This window comes from Podarcis erhardii (genome assembly GCF_964252035.2).
Source record: "Podarcis erhardii genome assembly, chromosome: 5".
Taxonomy (NCBI): domain Eukaryota; kingdom Metazoa; phylum Chordata; class Lepidosauria; order Squamata; family Lacertidae; genus Podarcis; species Podarcis erhardii.
This window is the reverse complement of record NC_138509.1, coordinates 39,528,375-39,556,237: the sequence shown is the minus strand read 5'-3', so window position 1 is coordinate 39,556,237 and position 27,863 is coordinate 39,528,375. Positions and strand designations below refer to the sequence as shown.

At 41.4% G+C, this 27,863-nt stretch overlaps 1 protein-coding gene across 4 annotated transcripts in view; it reads right to left on the bottom strand.

Moving 5' to 3' along the window:
- The window catches only part of CFAP46 (cilia and flagella associated protein 46), an 82,099-nt gene extending 54,640 nt beyond the window's left edge, over positions 1-27,459 (bottom strand). The window contains exons 1-17 of one of the 4 annotated variants that reach the window (XM_081863126.1): positions 27,351-27,459; positions 24,092-24,169; positions 22,607-22,731; positions 22,381-22,512; positions 21,892-21,956; positions 20,623-20,787; positions 17,595-17,718; positions 14,395-14,489; positions 13,236-13,337; positions 12,280-12,379; positions 10,878-10,976; positions 9,995-10,185; positions 9,096-9,324; positions 7,979-8,099; positions 2,571-2,694; positions 1,739-1,866; positions 651-796 (exon numbers count right to left, since the gene is read on the bottom strand). In XM_081863126.1, the coding sequence (XP_081719252.1) occupies positions 651-796; positions 1,739-1,866; positions 2,571-2,694; positions 7,979-8,099; positions 9,096-9,324; positions 9,995-10,185; positions 10,878-10,976; positions 12,280-12,379; positions 13,236-13,337; positions 14,395-14,489; positions 17,595-17,718; positions 20,623-20,787; positions 21,892-21,956; positions 22,381-22,512; positions 22,607-22,731; positions 24,092-24,140 (1,995 nt within the window). In that variant the 5' untranslated portion in view covers positions 24,141-24,169; positions 27,351-27,459. Of the gene's footprint in view, positions 1-650; positions 797-1,738; positions 1,867-2,570; positions 2,695-7,978; positions 8,100-9,095; positions 9,325-9,994; positions 10,186-10,877; positions 10,977-12,279; positions 12,380-13,235; positions 13,338-14,394; positions 14,490-17,594; positions 17,719-20,622; positions 20,788-21,891; positions 21,957-22,380; positions 22,513-22,606; positions 22,732-24,091; positions 24,173-27,350 lie in introns of all 4 variants that reach the window. The other 3 variants (XM_081863125.1, XM_081863127.1, XM_081863128.1) reach the window with 3 other exon arrangements.
- Between the last annotated feature and the right edge of the window lie 404 nt (positions 27,460-27,863).

Sequence of the window (27,863 nt, the reverse complement as noted above, 5' to 3'; positions counted from 1 at the left end):
TTAATTATTTTAAAATGTTTTAAATAGCTGCTTTTAACAGTGTGGTTGGTATGTGTTGTTGTTTTTTTACTGATAATTGTTTTGTGCTATTCTTTTTGTAAACCACTTTGATGTTTTATTACAATTAAGTGGAATATAAATCTTTTGAAACAAATGAAACAAAAGATATAAATAAAGGCATTTCTTTTTCATGGTCAAATCAATGATAATACTATTGGCATGGCATACATAAAGTTGAAAAAGAATCTTTCAATATACCAATACTCATCAGAAGACTAGTGGAGGAGCCAATCTTCCCACTAAAAATTATTAATATCGCTGAGCCTGCATTAAGCATACCAAAATACATATTCTGACATTCCATGTTTCCAGAGACGGCGGGAGTAATGATGAGAAGAAACCCTGTGACAGTTTAAGTGCAAGAAACCCAATTAAATAGTGTGTGGATTTCAGAGCTCTACTCATATAAGAGATAAACAGCATAAGCACTTGCATTAGACAACATTTTTATGGCCCTTTCTCTTGTAAATAAGCAGCCATCAGTAGCTAGCTTGCATAAGTGGATATCACTGCCTTATTAGCATTGCATATATGAAACCAAGGGCAGAAAGAAAGAGATAATTATTTTGATCGCTGTACAATTTACTAACCTCTGCATTAATGAATCTTACTTCTGCTAAAGTTCTTAATAAATCTCTTTCTAAAGAGAAGCATTTGGTGGGTGAAGGTAATTCTCTTTGCACACTTGCTTCCTGTTCCTCATCTGCCATAATAATACTTGCTTTTTTCTTGAATACTAGGAAAAAGAAATTATGTGCATTATTTTAACAACTTTTGTATGCAGGCATGTGTTTACGTAAACTTTTAAAATGATAAGGCCCTCCTTTCCAGTTTTAAATTTGTCCCCCCCCCCATTAACCATGCAATCTAAATTTCCTTTGAGTTCTTGGTTGTTAGAAATACCATGCAGACATACATTATCCTTACATTACATTCTGTAGCTGTTGGGGTACAATTTAAGTACAGATACAGATTACAATATGGTTGCTATGACCTGAAACGACAAATTCTGGTATCTGAGGCATGGGAGCAAATACTTCCGGCTCAGGGTGCAGGGTCCAAAGAAAGCATGCAGGTGAAGGGAGCAGCTGAACTTCCAAGAGGTTATTTTGGTTGGGAGGGAGAGAGAAGGAACATTTGGTAGACCTAGGGCTGACCCTGTGGGTTTCAGCAGGTCTACAGGTAGAGTCTAGCACAAAATCTATTTACCACTAGAGTAATGTTATCCATATCTAAATTTCTGTAGCCGATGCCACTAACACACACATCCCAATTCCAGGGGCTGATCTGGCCCTCAATCCCCCCCCCCCCCGGACACCCAAGACCCCACTAATGTTGACAGCATCAGCAAAATTAATTACTAAATTAAAAATGACACAGCTCTGGGGTAGAAGAAGCCCATTTGATAAGCAGAGAGACGGTGATAATTCCCTTTCCAGATTATCTACATTCGGACCTTGAGCCAAAAAAAGGCGAGCCATTCTGCTCATTCTGGCTCACTGTTATATCAAATGTGGGAATTGATTTGCCGAAATGCCCCTCTAGGTTGCCCAAATGCCCCCTTGAGGACTTGAACAGGTCAGAAACAGGTTTCTGCTTAAAAAAGAAAAAAAACACAACACATTTGCATTTTCTTGATGCCACCTGATAAAATATTATGCATCATACACTGACTTACACTTCTTGCGTTTTGACACCTTCGCTTGATTGTCATCATACAAGAGGCAGAATCTACACGCAGCCCGACACACATCCCACACACATTGTTTCCGTGCTGTTTTTGCGATTTCTGACCAAAGTCTGATTCTGCACCAATGAAAACAGAGGTCAGCAAACTTTTTCAGCAGGGGGCTCAGACCTTGTGGGGGACCAGACTATATTTTTTTGGGGGGGAAATGAACAAATTCCTATGCCCCACAAATAACCCAGAGATGCATTTTAAATAAAAGCACAAATTCTACTAATGTAAAAACACCAGGCAGGCCCCACAAATAACCCAGAGATGCATTTTAAATAAAAGGACCCATTCTACTCATGTAAAAACACTCTGACTGTCCGCGGGCCGGATTGAGAAGGCGATTGGGCCAGATCCGGCCCCCGGGCCTTAGTTTGCCTACCCATGAATTAAAAGATTCAAATAAATTTTCAACAACAGCAACAAAAGCCCTAGGAAAAAAGACTGCACAAACAAATGCAGGAATACATACTCATTTATAGGATGCGGAAACTTAGTCCTAAAAAAGATGAAGAGTGTTCCCCTAGCCACAATGACATTTGAACACAATCCATCCCAAACTAAGCACTACTGTTTTCAAAGGGAGAATTAAGCATGAGAATTATCAAATCAGGATAGTCTGTCCTTATTAGAATGAAGGAGTTCTGTGTATTCAGATACAGACAGCATTTCCTGATTTGATTATTGACTGGTGGCTGTAGCAAGCAGAGACACAGTCCCCAATTCAAAGACTTTACAATAAAAAAAATCAAACAAAAAGATTTCTCATTGTTACCTCTCTTTATCATTTTCGCGTCCTATTCTCTTCAAATGCCCATCTGCTTTCTCCACATTTCTGGAGTGATGCTCTGCTTTTGCACAGAGATAGCCAATTGGACCCTTACTTTTACTTGAAGCAACTAATGGAAAAGGAGAAAAATGCAGACAACTATACTCATGATATTACTACCACAGTAATTTCAAAATCTGAATACTAGGATGATTTAGCCACTGAATGAACAACTGCAGGATAAACATACTATAAATGCTATCTGACTAATTCAACAACAGCAAACCAGTTCAGACATGACCGCAATGGCCGAAAGATAAAGATTCCTATGAAAGATATTAAAGCATCTTCAAGTCTTTGACATGCTACTGTTGACTTGAGGAAATATAAACCTGGAGGGGAAACATTTTATAACACATCCTAGCTGCATAATGTATGCTAATGTAACATTAACACTGTTTTTCCATAGAAGCTGACACTGCAGTGTGTTACCGTATTTTTTGCTCTATAAGACTCACTTTTTCCCTCCTAAAAAGTAAGGGGAAATGTGTGTGTGTCTTATGGAGCAAATGCAGGCTGCTCAGCTATCCCAGAAGCCAGAACAGCAAGAGGGATCGCTGCTTTCGCTGCGCAGCGATCCCTCTTGTTGTTCTGGCTTCTGAGATTCAGAATATTTTTTTTCTTGTTTTCCTCCTCCAAAAACTAGGTGCGTCTTATGGTCTGGTGCGTCTTATAGAGCGAAAAATATGGTAAATCAAACAAACCCTGGGTTTTAAACTAACAAAAGGCAGACAAATAGGAAAAGAGGAGGGGAAGTACCGTATTTTTCGCTCTATAACACGCACCCGACCATAACACGCACGTAGTTTTTAGAGGAGGAAAACAACGAAACAGTGGATGCATGATTTTTGTGGTTCATGCTGTGGCCACAGACATGTGATCTGACGGTGAGTTTGGGGTAGCCCAATGCAAAAATCCTGAGGATCCATGTGGATCCATGCTTTGTAACCACATTTTTGCACCACTGAGGCTCCAGGCAACAGTGGGTGCGTGATTTTTTGGGTGCAAGCTGTAGCCATGGACATGCTATGTGATCTGCTGGTGAATTTGGGGTGACCCGTGTAAGCGGCTCCTCTCCTCTCCCGCTTTGCTCCTTTAAAGCAAGCAGGCTCTCTGTCCCTCTCTCCTACCCACTCAGCAGCTCTTCTCCCGCTTTGCTGTTTCAAAGCAAGCCACGGAGGAGGGAAGGAAGGGGAACCATGGATCCTCTGCTCACGACTGCAGCAGATCCCCCCGCCATCCGTAGGCATTCGCTCCATAACACGCACAGACATTTCCCCTTACTTTCTAGGAGGAAAAAAGTGAGTGTTATGGTGCAAAAAATACGGGTTACAATCCCGCCCCAAAATTGACAAAGAAAGGAAGTTATACTGACAGAGACAACAGGAAAATGAACTGAGCCCTCAGGTATAAAATGACTCCAGCAATACCAATATGTCAAACAAGGATTATTTTAGTAGTGTAATGACAAAGTAGTCATGGTTTTATAAGCATACTACATAAGGCTTTCCTACAAATATAACAAGGTTGGCAATAAATAACATCCCATTATCGTCCTTGACATAATCATGACAGAAAAAGCTTTAATATGGCCCTCAAGCAATAACTCTAAATAATAATACATGAACATAGAATTTTTATATTTAAAATATTTCTGGACCAGGAGGCATCATGGAACTGATAGTATTTACTAGAACTCTTTTAACACAATCCTACACTCACCTTCTGAGAAGAAATTCCACTTGAGTCACTGAGCTTCATTCTCAGACAAGTGAACATAGAATTGTATCCCTTACTGATAATCTTTGAAAATTTTAATATGTTTTGCATCAATGGACACACATTATCATATATCATATCATATCATATCATATCATATCATATATTAAGAACTACAGATTCTTACTGCAGAAACTGTAATTTCAAAACATATCTATCATCTCCTTTCAACTGATATTTTATGTAAAGTGCCTAAGCATTTGTTTGTTTATTTATTAAAGTTAAAGCCTCATTCCCGCTATTTGAGGAGTAGTGAAAATAATGCTATGTGAACACTTTACTTACCGTATTTTTCACCCTATAGGATGCACCGGCCCATAGGATGCACCTAGTTTTTTTGGGGGGAAATAAAAAATTTTTTCCCCCCAGCCGCAGGGCAGGGGCAGGCGCAGGGGAAGCCCGAGCTTTTAAAAACGCACCTACCATAGTTTTTAGAGGAGAAAAACAAGGGCAGCAGGCTCCCTAGGCTGTGGATAGCTGCCTGAAGCGCGGGGCGCTCTGCGGGAACTCCGGCGGGCTCCCCAGGCTTGCGGATATCTGCCCAAAGCGCGGGGTGCTCTGCTTCAGCGTGCCCCCGCGCTCCGGGCAGCAGGCTGCTATCCACAGCCTAGGGAGCTCTGCGGGAACTCCCGTGGGCTCCCCAGGCTTGCTGATAGCTTCCTGAAGCCTGGAGAGCGAGAGGGGTCGGTGCGCACTGACCCCTCTCGCTCTCCAAGCTTCAGAGAAAGCCTGCATTCGCCCCATAGGACGCACACAGATTTCCCCTTCATTTTTGGAGGGGGAAAAGTGCATCCTATAGGGCGAAAAATATGGTAGCATACATATGAGGAGTAAAAAAACCTTGCAGAATCAGAACAAGAGTGTGTCTAGTCCTACAGTGGCCATGGGAAACTGCATGTTGCATTGCACACAGAAACACAGAATTCCTCTCCCAATGTAAAATATACAGTCCTCTGGATATTTGGGGTGGTGCAGGTGCTCTGCAAAAGATCCCAAGTTTTTCCTCCTGCACCAGCATAAATATGAATGTTCACAGAGAAGGCCTTGGTTGTGAGACAACTAGGGGCAGAAAATTTCCAGAATTTTTTTCTTGAGAAAGTAGCTCAAGGAACTTAAGGAGGCAGGAACTTATTTCAACTATAAACTGACTTCTTCTCAGACAGCCGTAATCTCTATAGTGGTACCTCGGGTTAAATACTTAATTCGTTCCGGAGGTCTGTTCTTAACCTGAAACTGATCTTAAACTGAAGCACCACTTTAGCTAATGGGGCCTCCTGCTGCCGCTGCACCGCCGGAGCCCGATTTCTGTTCTTATCCTGAAGCAAAGTTCTTAACCTGAAGCACTATTTCTGGGTTAGCGGAGTGTGTAACCTGAAGCGTATGTAACCTGAAGCGTATGTAACCTGAGGTATCACTGTATTTGCTGATTATTATGAACAACTCAATGGGAGCACAGAGAAATCCTAGCAAGTCAAAAGTCTGGCCTGTTTATGGCACCAAGATGTACCTAAACAAAACAAACATCCTTACAGGGAAAAGACCCACTGCTTTCAATATGATTCATTCAAATAAATTGTCTCACATTGATGCACTTATGATTTAAATCTACTTAACAGTGGCTGTCTGGCACTGAATATGAAGAGGCTCTATTTTGCCTTGGTCAGGCCACACCTGGAGTACTGTTCCAGTTCTGGGCACCACAATTTAAGAAGGATATTGATAAGCTGGAATGTGTGCAGAGGACAGTGACCAAGATGATCAAGGGTCTGGAAACCAAGCCTTATAAGGACTGGTTGAGAGATATGGATATGTTTAGCCTGGAGAAGAGCAGACTGAGAGGGAATACAACAGCCATCTTTGAATATCTGAAGGGCTATATAACACGGAAGATGGAACACACTTGTTTTCTGCTGTTCCAGATGGTAGGAGCAAAACCAGTGGATCGAAATTACAAGAAAGGAGATTCCAACTAAACATCAGGAAGAACCTTCTGATGATGGTAAGAGATGTTTGACAGTGGAACAGACTACCTTAGAAGGCTATGGACTTTCCTTCATTGGATATTTTGAAAGAGAGGATGGATGACCATCTGTCAGAGATTCTTTAGCTGTGAATCCTGCATTGCAAGGGGGTTCAGCAAGATGACCCCTGGGGTCCCTTCCAACTCTACAATTCTATGAATCTATGAAAGAGCAAGAAGTCAGGCAGGTCACCATAAGGTATACAACACTTAAACTTACATGTTTTAAAGGAAGCTGGTTGTTTATAAAGGCACTAAGTGCTCTGCTATGTGATGCCGAAAGTCTTGAGAACCTACATTTCACTGGGAACTGGTGTTTTCCTCAATTAAAGCTCATCTTTAATAATTTACGTCAAAAGCCTATTAAATGTTAACTGGAAAGCTTTTGATCACTCAAGACTTTGTCTGAGGGATCACAGTTTTAGCTTCAGGACTGAATTACTAGAAACAGTTTATATGGATTATTTCAAAAAACAGCCTTGATCCAACATTCAAATTTGGCTGGTGTCAGTCTTAAGATATTTTCATATCTGAGGAGAAAAATTAAAATGTAGTTTCTTTACTCTGGACTAAAGCTGATGACAGGTTGGAGGCAGGAGAATGGCAACCACTCTGGGATTTGTCACCCCAAATGGACTGCCTCACATTGCTTTAAAGCACATTTCCTCTGAAGATGGAGATGTGAAGACTATTAAAGTCACATTTTCCCAGCAGCTCAAGGTTAGGCCTTTGCCCTTGTTATCCTTACAAGAACATAATTTAGGCTAAGAGTGTGACTGGCCCAGGGTCATGTTTGAGTAGAGTTTGAACTCAAGTTTCTTTGGTCCTAATAATCTATCTACTACAGGATTTCCCAAACTTGGGTTTCCAGCAGTTTTCGGATTACAACTCTCATCATCCTGAGCTAGCAGGGCCAGTGCTTAGGGATGATGGGAACTGTAGTCCAAAAACAGAGACCCAGGTTTGGGAAACTACTACCTCATGCAACACAACACACCTGTTAAGATGGTATGAGTATCATCATATTATCCACTGCAATTTTACCTTGTATCTCCCTCTAGCATTCACATTAAATAATAATCACATTGAGTGCACACCCCAGCCCAACAGAAGGTGAAGCCAAGTAGGATTTGTGGACAGCAAGCCAAAGAAGGTCTTTTTCTATATAGGGGTGAAGCATGGCCGCAGTGTGAAATGTAGTCAACTGGTAAATATAGATACTTGTTCTTACTACTAAAGTGAAGGAGCTACTGAATTTCCATTTTGAAGTTCACTATAAACCTTCTCAATGTGAGTTGAGCTGCAGCACATAATATGAAACTTGTGCTAGTTACACACTCTAATTGCCAGATGCGAGGACCTGCCATGAATAAAGGGTAGGAAGGGTAGGAAACAGCCACTACAATGAATGGAGCGCTTACAGATGCAGAATCCACAAAGTTTACACATTTCATTAAACTCTACTCCTCCCGGCTCTATATTTGACAGCTGGAATCCAATTCTTAGGTTAGGTAAAATATCATCAACACAAGCTTCATCAGATAGATTATAATACCTTTAACTTCATTTTCACTATCAAGGACGATCTGAAATGCCTCGGGAGCAAGTGCATGGCCAGCATTCACCAACAGAGACCGTTTTTTCCTCACGCTAGCCTTTTGAGTCCCTTTTTTAGCCTAAACAAAGGAAATCATTTGTTATTACACAGGTAGGAGCAACAATAACTGCGGGAGGCAGTGGAAGACAGGAGTGCCTGGCGTGCTCTGGTCCATGGGGTCACGAAGAGTCGGACACGACTAAACGACTAAACAACAACAACAGGAGCAACAATAAAATGTGGCGGTGTATCCCCGTCCCCTGAGAGATGTCAGCCACCCTCCCCTCCAAAATACATTGTTCCATTGTCCCTTCCCTCAGTTTTCTTTTCCGGCTGACACTGATTCACTCCTCAGTGAATTGTTTGTGGGTAGGAGAGCGGATTTCCTCTTAGGGTTACTTTAAAACGGTTTTTTTGTGTCTGCAAACTTTAGCATTCCCCTCAGCATACTGATACCTCCCCCTCTTGGCATTCACCACCAGCAATTCGACAGAGGCTCACAAACCCCTATTTTATAAATGCAACTGCTACATTTATTATGTATGCTTTTTCTGGGGCCTCTTTTAAACACTATCTCTCTTCACACCCATTCTCACTCCAGGATTCATGCCAGAGAGACTGCATTAGTGTCTTATGTAGCTTTGGATATTATGATTTTCTATATTATTTTGCATTTCAATTGCATTTTTCTCATTTATTGTAAGCCACCCAGAGTACATTAATGTTATGTGAAAACATACAAATGGATAAAATAAAATAACCATGGCTCTTTACTGTTAATTAGGATTTCTGGAAAATCCTAAAAAGTGTTAAAATTATAATAATTGATGGGAGTGAGGAAATACAAACTAAATTTATTCATTTAGCATCTATCTCCCAAAATATACATTGGGCATAACCCTTTATTTTAATATTTTCAATAGGTTGCTTTGTGATCAATGATCAGCTACTTATCTCAGTCAAATCTGTGTCTGCTTTTTATTTGTTTTATACACACACAGAGAGACATGAGTATTTAGTTTATAGATAGATTATATTATTACTGATATACTTGAATAACTTCACCAGCAGTTACCTGTTCAATCATCAAGCTTGCTTGGTCTTCTAGACGCTCCAGGGGCTGGTATAACATTGTATTTAAGCTAAGCCGATTGAATGCCATTTTAAGGTATTCATGATACAGCCCCTTGTTATCAAGATAAATTGCCTTCTGCAAATGTTCCATGGCAGCCTCTATTCTGTCTCCATTTTCTTCAATGCGGGCAATTTCCATATGAACTTGGCAACGTAACAAAATCAACATGCTAGAAAACATAACGATATTCAATAAAACTATGAAGAGGTGCTTTCTTCTTATGTGATGCATCTGTATTGCAATAATGATTTATTTGGATGAAAAAACCTTTCCCTTTTCCACTTGCAATACGTCTGGCAAAGAGAGAGCCATATAAATATGTATAATGATCATAAGTGGCTCTTGAAGGGCAACGACAGAACAATTTTCAAAGGATTCATGTATATGACTTAATCTACAGCATAAATATTATCTTACAGTGAAATACCTGTGGAGTTATTATAGTCACATAGGAAGGCTAGAACACTGAGAAGCTTTAGCTCAGTGGTAAAGCCATGGGTTGTTTGTATATGCGCCAGATATGTGGTTAAAAGGATCTCTATAGAAAGACTGGGGAAAACTGCTGCCTGGAGAGCTAATTGTGATAAGTCAATAGTCTCACTCAGTAAAAAGCAGCTCCTTGATACATCAGAAGTTCATACAAAGGGTATCAGATCCCATAAAACAGGCTTCCTCAAACTCGGCCCTCCAGATGTTTTTGGCCTACAACTCCCATGATCCCCAGCTAACAGGACCAATGGTCAGGGATGATGGGAAGTGTAGTCTCAAAACATCTGGAGGGCCGAGTTTGAGGAAGCCTGCCATAAAACAACAAACAACACATATCAAAACCCATTTACCTGTCAATTTTCTCTAGGATTTCAGCAATAGCTAGCAATGGTCTTCGGACATGCTGTTGCAAGTTGTGCTGCAGTAATGGTAAGCAGGTGTTCCACAGGGTAGCACATACTGCCTGAATAACGTTAGGGTCCTTCAGTCGAATGGCACGATTCAAAATTAGGTCAAGTTTCTGTATTGTTTTTAGCTGAGCCTACAAGTATAAAAATACACTTTGCATTGATTATAGAAACAATGTTTCCTGAACTTAATCTGCAGACTAGAGGAAAGTCTGGACAGCATGTTGATAGCATCTCCCAAGAACAAAAATTGTTTTCCCATTCATAATTTGCACCATCTTATTGGTAGTGGATGCTTACCCCTTTCTGAGTGGGTGCCTGTCTAGGTCCCTCGCGCTCGGCCGCCATCCCCGGGCAGTAAGAACAGAGTGCACAGGGTCAGGCGGCCATTAGGGGATTTCCCCCCTGGCCACCAGGACGTCTGGCTTAAATTCCTGCCGGCTGCTGCATCTCAAATGGGCCAATCAGTGGCCTCTCCTGGGGGGGGGGGGTGCCTCACAGGCTGAGAGTGCATTGGCTGCATGAATGTCCTCACAGCTGGTGAGTTATAAAAGCCGGCAGCACTGTCCTGCAGTAGTCATATACTGATTATGAGGCATAGCACATGAGTTACAGAAATCTGTCTTGCAATTTTCTATGACAACAGTTACTGACCAACAGACCACTCTCTTCCCTCCAGCTCGGGGCACACTTCCCTATCTTTCCTCTGTAATTATGTTTAATGATTTGGGGGAAATGACACAGAAGGAAAGGGGTAAAAACCCAAATCCTATGTGAAAGGGGGAGATTTCTCTACAAAGCAGTGTCAATTAAGGAACAAACATACCTCAACAACACTTTTAGCATAAGTTGCAATTCTAGGCCCAAGTTTCTGGACTTCGCAATCGCATTCCAAGCAGTCCAATTCAATTTCTCTTGCTGGATCCTATTAATATAAGCATATTTTTCACCCAGAAATGCACATGCTCGTGATTAATCTCTGATGCAGTCAGATGTTTCATTACAGTGTTGCGCATTTGTGCTTGTAGACCTAGGGTGCTACAAGCACTCATCAGTGTCATGTGACTTCTAGAAGCACAGCTGTCTTTGTCTGCTGCAGTAAATGCCACAAAGAGGCTTGTTGCACCTTAAAAACAAACTGATCCATTATAGCATAAGCTTTCATGGACTTGAATCTACTTTATCAGATGCACAAAGCGTTATCTTTGGTTGGAATTGTTTCTGCCTTATACACACAATTATAGTACATGCATTGTGGCAGAGCCATCCTTCTGAGACTGGTATTGTTGCTGTTTACCTGGGCAGGGCAAGGGAAGGTGAGGGCTGAGTGGCAGAGGACACTTGGGTTGGACTATTGTGCAGATAGATAATTTCAGACTGCCATCTAACCTGCTGCTACATCCCTGCAATCTTAAAGAGCCTTTGATCTGTGCTGATGTTGTATGATAACAAGGATGTGGGCATCTCCCTGTGCTGATATGTATTATCGGTGTATCAATACTTAACATTTAATATAAACAGTGCAAAGGGGATAGGTTAAGAATCTACAAGAATAAGTGGATGTCCCACTTTCCACCCTCTATAATATCAGCACCATGGGCTTTGCAGGGAGGTAGAAGCATACTGTTTGTTGTGGCTAAATAGAATTATTTTGTATGATAGGAGTTGTGAGAATTAACCACATTGGAATGTATCCAGCTAAGTTATGTTCAGAGTTGTTGTTTAGACGTGTTTGACTCTTCATGACCCCATGGACCAGAGCACGCCAGGCACTCCTGTCTTCCACTGCCTCCCACAGTTTAGTCAAACTCACGTTAGTAGCTTTGAGAACACTGTCCAACCATCTCATGTTCAGAGTAGACTCATTGAAATTAACAAGTCCATTAATTTGGTCTACTCAGAGCATAACTTAGTTGGAAACAACCCATCATTTCCATCACAAACACAGTGGAGGATAATGGCCCACTGGGTCAAACAGGATAGCCAGTCCTTGCAAAATTTTCTCAATTTTAAATATGTAGATATACAGCAAAATACTAATTTATTTCCAACGATACATTCTCTCCTTGCTTTTTGCAATTAATTGTTCTTTAGGGAGCAATGACTTTAATCGTCTCTGATAATAGCTCTAGGACTGGAATCTTTTCCTCTTTGTTCAGCTTGACACTCATACAAGAATAAAAAATGATAAAACAAAGTAATTCAAAAAAGAATTTCCTGACACTCACTGTAATCTTATATTTGAACAGGTCGCTTAAACATAAAGAGGCAATAGGTATACAATTTAGTTTCAAGCAAAGTCGAGCCAATTCCAGCAGCAAGGAAATTCTGAAAAAGTAGAAAATAAAACCAATTGGGATAGAAGTAGTGTTGGCAAAGAAACTACTTATTGGTTATTTGTTACTATAAACCTAAAATGACAGTACGTTAAAATCTGGCATCAAATCCCCAGCCCAGGGAAATTTCTTACATTTCTAAAAAGCACAATCCCACCTCCAAAAAAATTATCTGAGAAAGGGAGAAAATGGGCATGTAGCCCAGCAAGCCAGTTACCAGAGTCAGCTGTTCAAAAGGGAGTGAATGGATGCTGCAATATGAAACAAGAGGTTAAGAAGAGAGCCATGGATAAAACAGCAAAACCCCACCCCAAATACAGTGGAATGAACATAAAGGGAAATGTAATGAATTACTTAAGAAGACTGAACATTTTCCGAAATAATGGGAGCAGAGTTGCCCATTGGGTTCTACTGTGATCCCTCCATGCACATATGGTTATGCGCATGGGAAGCTCTGCACTTGTTATTTCCATATTCAATTCTCCCTCCCAACCCAGGACTCCAGCTGTGACTTTGTTTGAGCTTGAAGTAAACTCCAAGGTTGGACTTGAGTTGGACAGGGAAGGCTGGAGGGAGGAAAACACAAGCATACAGGCCTTCTACTCTGGGTAATGGCTAGCATATGGCAAGGAGGGCGAGAGATGCATGAAACCCTCATCACCATTGGTGCTGGGAGGGATTGTGCCCCAAGGACAAATTACGAAAGATCTTTGGACCAATAGAACTTTAATATACCATGGGAGACACTCTTGTCAACTCTTATCTTCTTGGCATGGATGTAAGATAAATAGCAAATGCTTATGTTTTTAAAAAGAGCTTCTAGAGTGTTGCTAACAGATGCAACTTACCTATCTTTACGGTTTAATTTCTTTCTAGATCCTTTCAAAATTCCGTATATTGTTTTCAACTCTGTATCAATGTCTTGAGGAATCTCATTTTTATCTAACTGCCTGCAATTATTTTATAATGCAATGATTACTAACAGAAGAACATCTCAAAACCTATTAAACAACCAACATTTCCCCCTCTAACACAAGAAGGATTTGTGAATAAAGTACAGTATTGGTTTTTTAAAAAAATTTTTTTACCAAAAATAAATCAAAAGTTGATTTGACCTGTCTTCTAAGACAATAGGCCTTGGCAAGCAAATGTTACACTACAAGCAATCTCGTTTTTCATAAGAGCATACCAAATTCCATTCCATTCAGGAAACCAGAAGAGCTGAGTGTGGAGGGAAGGCTCTGAGTGCTTTATGCTTATATTGAGGATCATCACAGTAGCTATCTCAGCAAACATTTATGACTGACCCTCTATGAGACAGATCTGCAGCATGTCACTCATCTGCTCACCTAAGTTGAGTAACAATTCAGGCCAACACCTGAGTAACAAGCTACCCAGGACACTGCTGCTGGATGTGCCTGCAACTATTTCACAGAGAGAAAAAGGGATGGGGTTGATCCTGCAAGGCAACTGGTCCATACTTCTATGTTGAACTGCACTAGCAGTTTTTCTTCCACTCATGGCTTTCTGGATTGCAGCCCACCTCTAGAATTTGGGTGGTATCCAATGCACTTGCTCTATTAGCGCAAAGATTTCCATTCGAGCAGCTGAACTCCCCGCCTCCTCTCCCCAGACCTTTTCTGGAAGGTTGAGATGAAATCCAGAAGAGATTTAGGGAGGAAGCAGGAAAAAGAGAGGGAGCAAAATTCCACTGTGTATCCAAAATTTCCTGTGCTGATCGAATGAGTGCACTGAATATTGCACATATGGTTTAAACCAGAGCTTTCCAAACTGTGTGTCGCGACACATCAGTGTGTAGGTGTGTCACGTGAAAACTCCCCATGCTCCTCCTGGGTCTGGAAAAGGGCTCGTTTAACCTCCAGTTTGCTAGTAAAACTGAACTGCTGTGTCACAAAATGATGCATGTCTCAAAAGTGTGTCACCAGCATTAAAAGTTTGGAAAGCTCTAGTTTAAACAATTGAGATTCTACATTAACCAATACTTACAACTTGATTGTTTGGATTTTATAAATAATGTTCAGATTGGCGGAACTTTCCACTTCGTCTTCTATATCTAAAGCTTCCATTAGTTTGTAACGCACCTAGAAGCAATTATAGAAGTTATATCAGCATTTAAAGCAAGGAGCAAGTCAAGAAAGATTAAAATCCTTCACAACATTTTCCTGCATGTTTAAGTTTGCAAACGATGCCATTGTCTGACATCACCACAGCAGGATCCTTAGTCTCACCAAAGACCTGAGCAACCTTAGCAGTCATGAAAGAAAAGGAGAGAAACAGGAAGCAGACTGTAGGAATAAATGGACAGGTCTCAGTAGAGGGATGTAGAAAGTGGATTTCCCAAGGATCAGCACTGGGACCTGTGCTTTTTCACTTCCTCACAAATGACTTAGAGTTAAGGGTTAAGTGTGAGATAATCAAGTTTGCTGAAGATATCAAACTGTTCAGGGTACTTAAAATGAAAAGGCATATGAGGAGCTTTGAAAGGATTTCTCCAAACTGGGAGAATGGGCAGTAAAATGGCAAATGCAGTGTAAGAAAGTGTAAAGTGATGCATGTTGGGGCATGTTGGCCATGGGCTGTGGGACTGATCCAGAAGAAACTTCTTATGTTTGAACATTGAGTCCTATACATTTATAAAGGCTTCACTTAGCACACAAAGCTCCCTTCCAGATGGGCTTCCAAAGTGTAGGATGCTTCTCTCCACTAAAGTGAGCAAGGCGAATGACCTCAATTCTGGATTGTGACACTAGCAACTAAACATTAAGCAACGGGTGCAAATGTGAACTTACTGAATAATCTGCTATGCTATAGAGTTTTAATTCAATCTTTCTTCTGCTTATTTTGCCTATTCCAAAATGAAGCTTTATAGCAACAAACTTAAACAATCCATTTTGCTTAATTAGATCATTTTCAACTTCCCTTTCTCATGGACTGCAGACGTACTGGAATGCTCACTTATTATGTGGTTATTACAGAAATGATTGGTGGCACTTCTGAGAGATGTAGCTCACTAGCCATTTTTCACTCGCTTTTGTAGTTTAATACCACTGCTAGGTTGCTTTTCTCAAAGGTACCTTTGAGGAGTGTATAATGCACGACCTGATTTACTTTTATCTTATGGCTTTATTAATATTACATCCATGGGAAATCCAGTACATTTTTCATTTCATGAAATGTTATGCAAGATCCATTCCCCATTACCCCAAGATTGATCATGTGGAAAGAAACAAAAGGATGAAAAGAAATAGAACAGAAGGGGCGGGGGGGGGGGGTCACCGATCGTATTAGGCATCAAATGCATACATATTTCATAATGCTCAGTGATCAGATTTAGTCAGTCATTTTTTCCTAGGGTGTGTACTACAGTGCAGAACAAACAACTGCAACAAAATTCTACCAGGCTGGTTTACTTTTAGTTGCAGAATTGAAGAAAGTTTCTAGAAAGTTGGGTAACCTGAAATGGCCTTCAGTTTTAAAAAAATGAAGGGGGGAGGCGACAGCATTCAACTCATTGTCTTAAACTAATCAGGTTTATCATTAAATGCCATTTTAAAGAAATTTTATCTTGCCTTGCAAGACAGGAGGCCAGGGGTGGAGAACCTGGGGGGTCTGACTGAAGCCCTCAAACCCTCTCCAGCTGACTCTCTCAGGCCACACTCCTGACTAACCTTGCTCTGTGTACTCTTTGCCTGCTTTGCCTGCTTGAAACATGTCTCCGAGTTGTGATAATGCCTCTTGATTGCCTGGATAGAGATGGGTGTCTGTGTGTTACAAAGGTAACCTATGCCTCTGACTCGATAACCACCATTAGCATGTGTGACGGGCAGCAGAGTCAGAGTCTGGTGATGCAGTTCCTCTGAAACTCCATCAGAGAGCTGGAGCCTCTTGCTGATTGGCTACAGAGTCAGTATAGCCACGGGGGTGGGGGTGGGGTGAGAAATAGCACTTGGGAGGGAAGGGAGAATGAAAGAAGTTTCTGAGGGAGCGAGTCAGATAGGGCTGGATTAAAGTTGAGAGATAGGGCTGGGTTTGAGAAGAGGGATAGGATTTGATTTGAGATGTTAGACAGGTTTCAGGTTGGGAGACAGGGAGAACTGGTTCTGAGTTAAGTTAAACAAGCACACTGAGGAGACTGTCCATAGCGAGAGGACAGAGCCTCGCAGCTTGGATAGGGAGACTGGGTTGAGGTTCTGGGAAAGGTATACAGACAGGAGTGTCCTGGGAGGGCTGTGACTGAACCAGGAGAGGTAGATATTGTGGGAATTCAGGCTACCTGGATAGCCAGGAGGGGAGAGTTCTTCTAGGTACTGAAGACTCCCAAACCAGTAACAAGGGGCAGTGGCGTAGCGTGGGTTGCCAGCACCCGGGGCAAGGCAAGTAATTTGCGCCCCCTAACCCGGTAGGGGCAGAGAGCTGCGAGTGCGAGCGCGCCCCCCAGATGTTGCGCCCGGTGCGGACGGCCCCCCCTGCACCCCCACGCTACGCCACTGACAAGGGGTGAGGTCCCCTGGGTCTGTTATACCATTTATAATACCTCAGGTGTGGGATGGTTAAGAGAGTGGGTAACTTAGGAGAAGAGCCCCTCACTCATGAACCAAAGTATTAAGCTGTGAAGGAAGCTGTCTTGTGCTGAAAGTATTTAAATGCAATTTCTAAGTGACAGAAACTGAGTTGAGCATTTCCCCATGTATTCAGGAAACCTGAATATTTACGTAACTGAACTGTACCAACTGATTAAGAGGAGCTGTGCCTATGGTGTTGTGTTTAAGCACAAGACATCTTAAAGTTAGTCAAAGTGAACAAGTTAACTTCTACCTGAAAGAAATAATTTCCTGACCCACTTTGTTTCATAAACCTCTTTCGTCCAATAAACTTTTCTTGTTTGTTTGTTCAACTCCTGCCTGAGACTCTAAATCATTACGTTTCCCCACTAGATAATCTATGGTAAATTGTAGAAATTTGTGCAATGGGTGTACTGTGAGGTGGGTGCACCATATTTAATAGGGAGCAGTTAGTGGGAGTGGATCCACCACCTTATTAATTGGTGGTATTAAGTGGTGGGTCTGCTACAGCATGTGGTCCCCAGAGGTTTCCCCAAAGAGAATGAAGCCCTTGGGCTGAAAACTGTCTCCCCCTTTGCTACAATAGGAAACCATATGATTCCTATGTTGATTAACAGAAGTTACCATTATTGAAAATATTTGTTTATATCTCCCTGGAACATATTCTTTAATAAACGCTGCTGCAGTTGATGAAAATTCTATAGCTTCTTGCGTTCTGGAAGCATCCAGGAAACACTCAAGCAACTCTCTGAAACACAAACAAAATAATGTTTATTGTTAACACAATTGTGCAAGGTGTTTATAAATGAGCAATGTTACAAAACCGCTATATCTCATTTGAAAGCTGCAAAAGACCATTTGTTTATTAAGGTGCTCACATCCAAAGGAATGCACAGACGGAGCGGCCTATTCTGATTTACCTGCTGCAAGTGTAACCTTTAGCTTCCATTCCAGGCTCCTTTTCAAATTGCTAGCCATCTGAAGCACTCTTGCATTGATAATCATATGAGTTTTTGTTGATTTCATCAGCATTCAAGCTTACAAAATGATACAACCACCATCTTAGAAAAGGCATAGGGTAGGATGAAAGCCTCTTGTAAGATAGCACTTGCCATCAGCAGTTTTGACAGGCCTCCTTATTTGAAATTATGTTACCCAGTTAATCAGGGGCAGCTTTTTACTCAATCAATATGTTTTAAAATAGATTAATCCAACCAACCAGTTGTTCAAAAGTTCCAGCCCTGTAAAATGTATTTTTTTCCTTTTCTGTAAGATATTTTTTTTCTCTTTTCAGTAAAATGTATTTTACTTTTTATCCTTCCTTGTATGTTCTAAGAAGCTTTAAAATATTTTTTTTGTCAGTTTGTTTTTTGCCAGCACTGCATTGGTCAAATTGCTAACTTAAGTTTCCTTTAGGTAACTGACATTTTTGATAGGTTAGATAGATGCACTTGCACTCAAATAATAAGATCTGTGCTTAACATGATTCTCCAAAAAAAAAGGGGGGGGGGAGAGAAGAAGGACTGAGCAAGGAAGCTAACAAGCAGTCTTGATGCATTCCTCCTGTCATCTCAAATTCCCTCAATACTCCAGTTTGCTTGCTGATTCTAAAGTTATTCCAGCAAAATACTATATTAACAGTCTATTGTAAATTAAACCCTTTGTTTAATCAATGTTGACAGTAAGGGTGAAAGTCCGATGAATGCAGACAGACTTAAGTTTAGAAACCTGAGCCAGCATTGATTGGCTGGAACTTTTTAGCCAGTTCCATTTCTCTTCTCTTTTATTTCCCTCCAGAGGAAATGTTTTGAGCCTATGAAGAGCCATTACAATCATCTCAGAAATACCATCAGTTTTCTTTCCCTTCCATCTGTCAACACCATGTCCTCCAGTAGTTTCATTTGAAAGAGACAGTAATCTGATTGGCAATAAAAGACCAACAAGTCTCATCCGTTTAGTTCAATGAAAACTGACAAGGACAAAGGCTCCAGTGTGCAGTTGGCATCTCTGCCAAGGCAAAGCATATGTGTGTCAAGAGAAAACGGAAGCTATGCTACAAACTAGGCATATGGAAGGAAGGAAAAGAAGCCAGAAAGCAATCAGAAGTTTGCAAATACACAATGAACCATGATCTCCTGCAATATAATGGACTGCTAGGATTTCCCTAAATTAAAGTAGGAAAGACCATTCTGTAATTTTGCCAAAGACTGGCTACTTCTGGATCAGCAAAAAGCAGGAGGGGGAGCTTTAGCTGCTTGTAGTCCTTCGGTGCACAAAATGAAAGTGCATTAAAGTATGATCAGTATACTTATTTGTTCTTTTTTTTGTTATTTATTACATTTCTATTTCGCAAACACCCCAATGCTACAACAATACAATGAAAACATCTAAAATACTGTGTTATGTCAATGTTGGGTAGCGTTGAGGAACGGCGGCATCCTGCTGGTCCCCCAGTCTCTCCCTCTGGGACCTTGACCAACAGAAGACATGACTGGAGTGTTTGAATTGGGCCTGGCTGCAAATTGGCCAATAGTGGCTAGGTCAAGGGGCAGGCACTCCTGGGAGTGGGCCTGACTGATTTCCTTGAGGACTTCACTCAGGTCTACTCCTAGAGTATCTAAAGAGTGCCAGGCCTCATACCTGGCACTTTGATTCTCTCTCCCACCCTTGCTATAGTTAGGCTGGCTCCTGCCCATCATGGAGGTAGTGTTCGTTTTCTGACTTTACTATGGATTACAATTGTTTGCTGCATTTGGTGCTCAGGAGGAATTTGTTCTTTGGACCAATTAGCTGACCTGGGGTTTTTGCCTACCTTATAGTAACAACATTAGTGGGTAAGGCAATGGGTAAAAGTCATGGTTGGAGGGGAGGTTTTAAGGCTTTGCCTGCCCCTCCAAGGGAATGGGGTATCCCATTAAAGGGATCCTGGTGGAGGTGCTGCTGTCTGGACACCTAGACAGGGGCTAGGCCCATAGCTCTCCTCAAAGACGATTTTTGTGGGGGGTCCCAATTTAATGTATATCATAGGACTCCCTTGCCACAGAGTCGACCCCTGGAAGAATCAACCAGCAGGCGGGCCAGTTGAAATGGTTATACCTAAAGCCTAAACCTAAGCTATGTACATCTTTAATCAATAAAGTTGTGGCTGAATTTGAACCAAAGAATGTTGTCATGAGTGGTCATTTAATGGATGGGGGGGGGCAGTGGGTTATGGCGTCTGGGCATGTGAGCAACGAAAAGCAAACTTCCAAAACCAACCAGATACTCTCGCAGCTAAGAATCCCAGAGTTTCCAAGAACTATATCTTTCAGCCATCAATCAATTGGGTAAAAATGAATGTTCTAAAATTCCCATGCTGAATTTATGCTTCCAGCATAAATTCAGCCAGAATCCTTGCTACTAATTTTCAAGAGTCACTTGAAGACCTTTTGATGCTAGCAGGCCTATTCAGTTGTTTAAATTTCCTTAAGATGAGTCACTCATTTCTACGATTGTTTTGTATTGCTTTAATGGTATTTTACGTTCTTACTGTATCTGCATATGTTGATATATACCAGCTTGGTATTATATACAAATGAGAGGTTTAGAAGCATTTTATAAAGAAAGAAAGAAAGAAAGAAAGAAAGAAAGAAAGAAAGAAACTTCAACTTACATCATCAGTTCTGCAGTCCAGTCCTTGTCTTGCTCAATGGGATGTTTCAGTGCAGGCACAATCTGGTAGAGGCTTGGAATAAGATAGTGGCGGAACCCAGGCTTAAGAAATGGCCTTACAATCCTCCAGTATATAACCGAAGCATTATGTATCAAAAAATAGTACCTGGAATAAAATAGAGTACACATTATGATATTGTGCAGGGGTGAAACGGACTCGGGGCTTCTTTGCCCCACCAAGTTCTTGCTGTCAACTTCACTGCATCGTCTATTTAATGGGTGGCCAACCTGAGGCAAGAGGCCCATGAAAGGTGGTCTGTGTGACAGACCTGAAATGAACATAAAGCTGGGCGGCTTCCAGCAAATTATTAAAATACAGTAATTCATCAAATATTAAAAGCTTCCCTAAACAGGGCTGCCTTCAGATGTCTTCTAAAAGTTGGATAGTTGTTTATTTCTTTGACAGCTGGTGGGAGGGCATTCCACAGGGCAGGCACCACTACTGAGAAGGTCACTCTGCCTGGTTTCCTGTAACTTCACATCTCGCAGTGAGGGAACCGCCAGAAGGCCCTCAAAGCTGGGCCTCAGCATCCGGACTGAACAATGGGGGTGGAGACGCTCCTTCAGGTATGCTGGGCCGAGGCTGTTTAGGGCTTTAAAGGTCAGCACCAACGCTTTGAATTGTGCTCGGAAACGTACTGGGAGCCTTTCAGGACCGGTGTTATGTAGTCTTGGCGGCCACTCCCAGTTACCAGTCTAGCTGCAGGATTCTGGATTAGTTGTAGTTTCCAGGTCACCTTCAAAGGTAGCCCCACCTTGATTTACAATGTTTACTCTCTAAGAATTAAATGTTGCCGGTGGCCGTTATGCAGCTTTATTTTCACATAAGCTTCTAATTTCTGCAATTTTCAAGTAACTGAAATTCTCCTTGCTACTCATTTGTATCCTATAGTCATGGACTATTATGTTTAATATAAAAGTAAGGACTAGTAAAGGTATCTTAATTTTGGAGGATGGATCCCATTTGATCGAATACGGACATGATCTTCATTGTTTTGCTGCAACACGTCAGCTCTGAACTAAAATAGCAAATATATTGATCACTGTTTGGGGTGCATTTTTGAAAACAGTGGTACAATTATTCAATTCAATCTTCCACACTGTGATATCATTGTTCTAGCCAAGAACCATACTTCAGAAATATTGCCTGGTGGAAACAAAGAAACCCACAAAGAATGCCCCAAATGGAAACCAAATATAGAGGACTTACCTTGCGTTACCTAATGCAAAGTCTACTACTTTCAGCAAATGTACAATGAATTTGTCAAATTGTTCCTAAAACAAAACAATATATATATATTTTTTAAAAAAATCTGGGAATGACTCAAAGCCTTTATTACTGACTTAATATGACTTGTAACTTCTATACACTCTATTTTTAAAATTTTTTTAAAAACCCCAACATATATGTTGTGCATATTAGCTCTTGAGCCAGCTACAACTCCCTCCCCTCCTCTCTGCTTCAGCACACCCACACCTATGTCCTATCCAACAACATCATTTCCTGTATCCTTCAGAAAGGCTTTTCATGGGGTGCAAGGGTGGGAGGAGGGAATGGAAAATAACTGGTTCCAAAGATTTATCTTTTCTTAGAAGGCAAATCATACTGTTTACTATATAACATGGAATTTTGCCGTCACCTGATCACAACAAAAGAACAGCCTTAAAATCAACACCCAAACTCACAGTACATGCTCACCAAATTATCAGTAGACACAGGGGTATATAATTGGCTCTTGCACAAATATGCTCTACCCAAAAACTGGTTAACTGGAGGTTTTCCTTTAAAATACATTCGTAGACAGTCATTGCTCATGTCCGGAAAACCCATCTAAAATTAAACAGATTTCAGTTTTAAATTAAGATGAACAAACACCTCATAAAGTAAAAAGGGGTGTATTGTTACAAAAGGGGCATACTGTTACCTTATAAGCCTGTTCGGCACACATGACATACAAGTCAAAAGAGAAACTCTCCAAGGCATCAAGGGCTGATTTCCCATCATTAGCTGATTTGATCAATTTGTAAGCACTCTTCAGTGCTTCAACATCTTGAAAATAAAATTTTAATTAGGCAGAAAATAACATAGCCATTTCAAACAAATACCTGTTTTATTTTCATAATGTAAACAATCAGACGTATCCAAACAAAACACAATCCTATACTCCTCAGTCTCATTAAGTTCAATGGGACTTACTCCCAAGTAAGTATGTATAGGATTGCATCCTAACACAGTAAACTGTTTTGGACTATCAATATGTATCAGGGCAAATCTGCATGATCATTAACTAGGATTTGTTTTGATCTGATGTTTTCTGTCGTGTCAGTTCCAGCAAAATATAAATGTGATAAAGCAGTTCTCTGAGCAGTTCTCCACAAGCCTTGACTTGAACCAGTGCTATTTTTCTAGAAAATTAGGTGCTGGAACTCATCATGAACCCTTGTTCTCTTATAATGGCAATGGCACCCACCTGAGACGTGCTGGAACTGAGTTCTGGCTGAAATAAAAGCCCATATGATTTGCATGCAATAAGTCCCAGTTTCAACTCCTCACATCTCCTATTAAAATATTTCCGAAAGCAGGTCTGTGAAAGATGCTTGCCTGAGACAGTTACTGCCAGTCAGAGTAGACAATGCTGGCTAGAAGGATCAATTGCCTGTTACAGCATAAGATGCAGCTGCACAGTTCAGGTGTGACTTTCAATGCACCATCTATGGTGGTGTCGCCAATAGTCTAAGGTGTGGCAAATCATTCAGACTGCACCACATGCAAGCCACCAGAAAACATGAGCCAAAACAAAATGAGAAATATTTTTGATCATGGAAACTGGGTGTCAGTTCCCTATGAGGAGCAACCATAACATACCACTTTTTAGACTTGCTATTTCTATGCTGCCAGTGGGGCTATACCATAGCACAGCATGCCTGAAATTAGTTTCAGCATACTATGATATCAGGATATTCTGAAATATGTATGCACTCTATATGTAAGATAAATAGACATAAGGCTATTTAGGGCAAAGCACAGTTAGAATAACAGAATCATAGAATCATAGAGTTGAAAGGGAACCGAGGGCCATCTAGTCCAACCCCCTGGAATGCAGGAATCCTGCCCACAGCTATCCCTAGGTGGGCTCAAGCCATCAACTTTCTGGTTAACATCTGTCTCTCTCCCTCCGTCCCCCACTCTCTGTGGCTTTTTATCTAAACAGAAAGAATTGTATTATACATAGGATTTTATTACACAATGATAGCAGCAATCCTATGCACATTTACCTAGGAATGCCCCAATCTGTATTTAGGAGTATCTGTATCTATGTGGAGAGTACCTAGTCTATTTGAGTATATGGAAAAGAAAGAGTCAACATTATATATCTTTAAAAAAGAGAAAGATGGTTAGTAACATTTACCTTGATGTCTCTCAGCATCTGACAGGTGCTGCCTGATTGCTATCTCCATATCTTCTTAGTTGTAACTTTGCCCTAAATCTGCTAGTAGGAAAGTAATTAAACAAAACAATATTAAATATAAACATGTTTTTAAAATGTTGACAGCAACGAACACAAACTTCTAAAAAGTTTTACATTTTGGTTGCCTGTTTCATAACTTTTCCACATTCATTCTTTCATCCACTCTATAGGAGACCACAATAACTATGGCTCCAATCCTACGTACACTTATATGAAAGTAAATCGCATTACAGTACAATCTTATACATGCTTACCCAAAAGTAAGTCCTACTTAGTGCAATGGGTCTTACTCCCAAGTGAGTGGTTTTTGGATTGCAGCCTTTGTGAGATCAGGCCACAAGACTGCACAGTCACATTTACTCAAGAGTAAGCCCACTGATGGGACACAGGTGGCACTGTGGTCTAAACCACTGAGCCTCTTGGGCTTGCCGATCAGAAGGTCGGCAGTTTGAATCCCCACGACGGCGTGAGCTCCAGTTGCTTGATCCCAGTTCCTGCCAGCCTAGCAGTTTGAAAGCATGCCAAAAAGTGCAAGTAGATAAATAGGTAACACTCCGGCAGGAAGGTAAATGGCGTTTCCGTGCGCTGCTCTGGTTTCGGTGTTCCATTGCGCCAGAAGCGGCTTAGTCATACTGGCCACATGACCCGGAAAAACTGTCCATGGACAAACGTCGGCTCCCTTTGCCTGTAAAGCGAGAGGAGCGCTGCAACCCCAGAGTTGTCTCTGACTGGACTTAACTGTCAGGGGTCCTTTACCTTTATCTTTTTAAGCCCACTGATAGATGCAAAGGACTAGGTCTGCTTTGAAAGCTTGCAAAAACAAAAGTGCCATGGTACTGAAGACATTTGCAAGCTTCCTAAACTCAAAGCTGTTTACATTGTTGGTGTCATTTTTTCATTAAAAAAGCACAACTGCAACCATTGATAATTAAACAAAAGCAGCTTATCAATTAAAAAACAAACAAAAAACTACTACACCCCTTGCCCATCCTCATCATCTCAACTGCAAACACCACGTGATGTAGGTGAATTTTGCAAAGCCTCCGGAAGGCCATCAACAAATACGCCCTGTTCCATTCATTCATTCATTTTTTTCATTTTTAATACAGAGACAGAAAAGAAAAAAAACACCCCATCCCCCCCCCCACAGTTGAACAACTTTCATATTAATCTCGACATACAACTAAATACCTGGTGACTCCCCTTCCACCCTTTTCCTGGTTTCTTTATTTTTTCTATTAAATGGCATATTCCAAATTTTTACTCTTCAGATTTCTTCCTCCGTTAAATTCTATTCACTTCTGTTCTGCTGGATTGACACAAAGACCTGCTAGGTTATTTACTTGTTTATACTGGTTCTTAAAAACACTCAGTAGACACTATCCAACCCTCCTTATATTCTTTATTCTCCTTTTCTCTTGTCCTATTTGTTATACCTGCCAATCCAGCATATGTATTCGAACATTTTTACGTCCTGTTCCTTCGAGGAGAATGCACAGATTCCAGAACCATTCTGGGTCTCGTCTGTTTTTCCACGACTTTTTTTTTAACATAGTTCTGAACACCAAGCAGGTGTGTGTGCAGACACACACACTAAAAATTTTATATATATATATATATATATATATATATATATATATATATACACACCCACCCACCCATATACATACACACACATATATTGAAATATATAATACATATATGTATATATATGTGTGTGTGTATACAGTATATGTGTGTGCATATATATATGTGTGTGTGTGAGATATATATATATATATATATATATGCTTTCGTAGATTTTCACGGGTACAGGAATGCAGGTTTTGGTGTCCTCGGGTGTCTTCCCGTGTAAAAGTTGGGGTGTCTAGGCGACGTTTCGACGAGGTCTCACTCGTCATCTTCAGGCTGGTGCTTTCGGCTTCTTGTTACTGGAACAGAGCAGGATCTCAGTGTTTGAGTTCCTATAAATACTGTAGAGGGGGTGTGGTGTATAGCCTCCAATGTTCTGGGCAGAGAGGAAGTTCCCAGGCTAGTGTGCCTTTTCTTCTTTTGTTCCTTAATTACTTGAGAGATATCTTGAGTGATTTCTTGAGTGATATCCTGAGTACCACTTAGGTGGGTCATTAGGTGTGGATTAGTTGTTAAAGTCTTTGTGTCTTGACCTCTTGAACTTTGTGAAGAGTTTTCCTGAGAAGATGGCTGTACTGTACTTAGTTGTGCTCTGGCTTGGCTTCGTGTATAGGGGCGAGCTGTGGTTTTGTGGCTTGTGTCAGCCAGATCTGTGTAGGGATTGCAGGGGGGTGCAGCATCCGGAGGTGCCACCATGGATTGGCTACTGGATGGTGTCTGTAATTCATCTGTGGAGAGGGTCTGGGTTTGGGTCTGGTGTGGTTGATTGGTGTTGGCGTTCTGTGTGCCTCTGGATCTGGTGTCAGTTTTTGTGGGGAGGGCTAATTTCCAGATGTCTGGCAAGCGGGATGTGTCGTCACGCTTGTTCATGTTGTGAGGGTGTTTCTCTATCTCGATGGCTTCCATGATTATTCTCTTGTGGTGATGTTCCGTGTTAAAGAAGCCAAGCCAGAGCACAACTAAGTACAGTACAGCCATCTTCTCAGGAAAACTCTTCACAAAGTTCAAGAGGTCAAGACACAAAGACTTTAACAACTAATCCACACCTAATGACCCACCTAAGTGGTACTCAGGATATCACTCAAGAAATCACTCAAGATATCTCTCAAGTAATTAAGGAACAAAAGAAGAAAAGGCACACTAGCCTGGGAACTTCCTCTCTGCCCAGAACATTGGAGGCTATACACCACACCCCCTCTACAGTATTTATAGGAACTCAAACACTGAGATCCTGCTCTGTTCCAGTAACAAGAAGCCGAAAGCACCAGCCTGAAGATGACGAGTGAGACCTCGTCGAAACGTCGCCTAGACACCCCAACTTTTACACGGGAAGACACCCGAGGACACCAAAACCTGCATATATATATATATATATATCTCACACACACACATATATATATTGCAATGTGTGGGTGCATAGCAATATTATATATATATATATAATATTGCTATGCACCCACACATTGCAATACACACACACACACTGCTATACATATATATATATATACACACACACACACACACACACACACACACACGATTCTTTCCCCCCGGTTTCACTACCAACCTGGTTTCCCTCCTGCCTCGCCCCCCGCCTGCTAACATGCTATTGCCCCTCTGGAACCCCAGGAGCAACTTCAAGCCCGCCGCTCTTCCGCGTCCCTCGGTCTCCTAGCAACGCGCCACCGGCAACCGAGTCACTCTCATGCCCGCCCACTGCCCTACGGGTCCTTGCGCAAGTCACAATTCCCTCGCAAGCGCAACGTTTTCCCCCACCGTGGCCCGCGACGCTAGTAGGCAGAGCCGTGCGTCTTCCGTTGTCTGAATGGGAAGTTGCCGCGTTCTCATAGAATAAGCCGGAGCGGGAAGCGGGGGAAGAGGAGCAGGAAGGAAGAAGAGAACAAAACGAAAATAACGGGGAATCCAACCTGGAACAAAAGGGAAGTCCCCGCACTTCCCAAAGCAAGCTTATTTCGTGTGAAACGCTCTTGAGTTTCTGTAGCGCTGCCTGTGCAAATTCGAATTTGTGTGTGATATGTCCATATTGCAGGATCGCACGGATGCTGGTGGTGGGACTAGA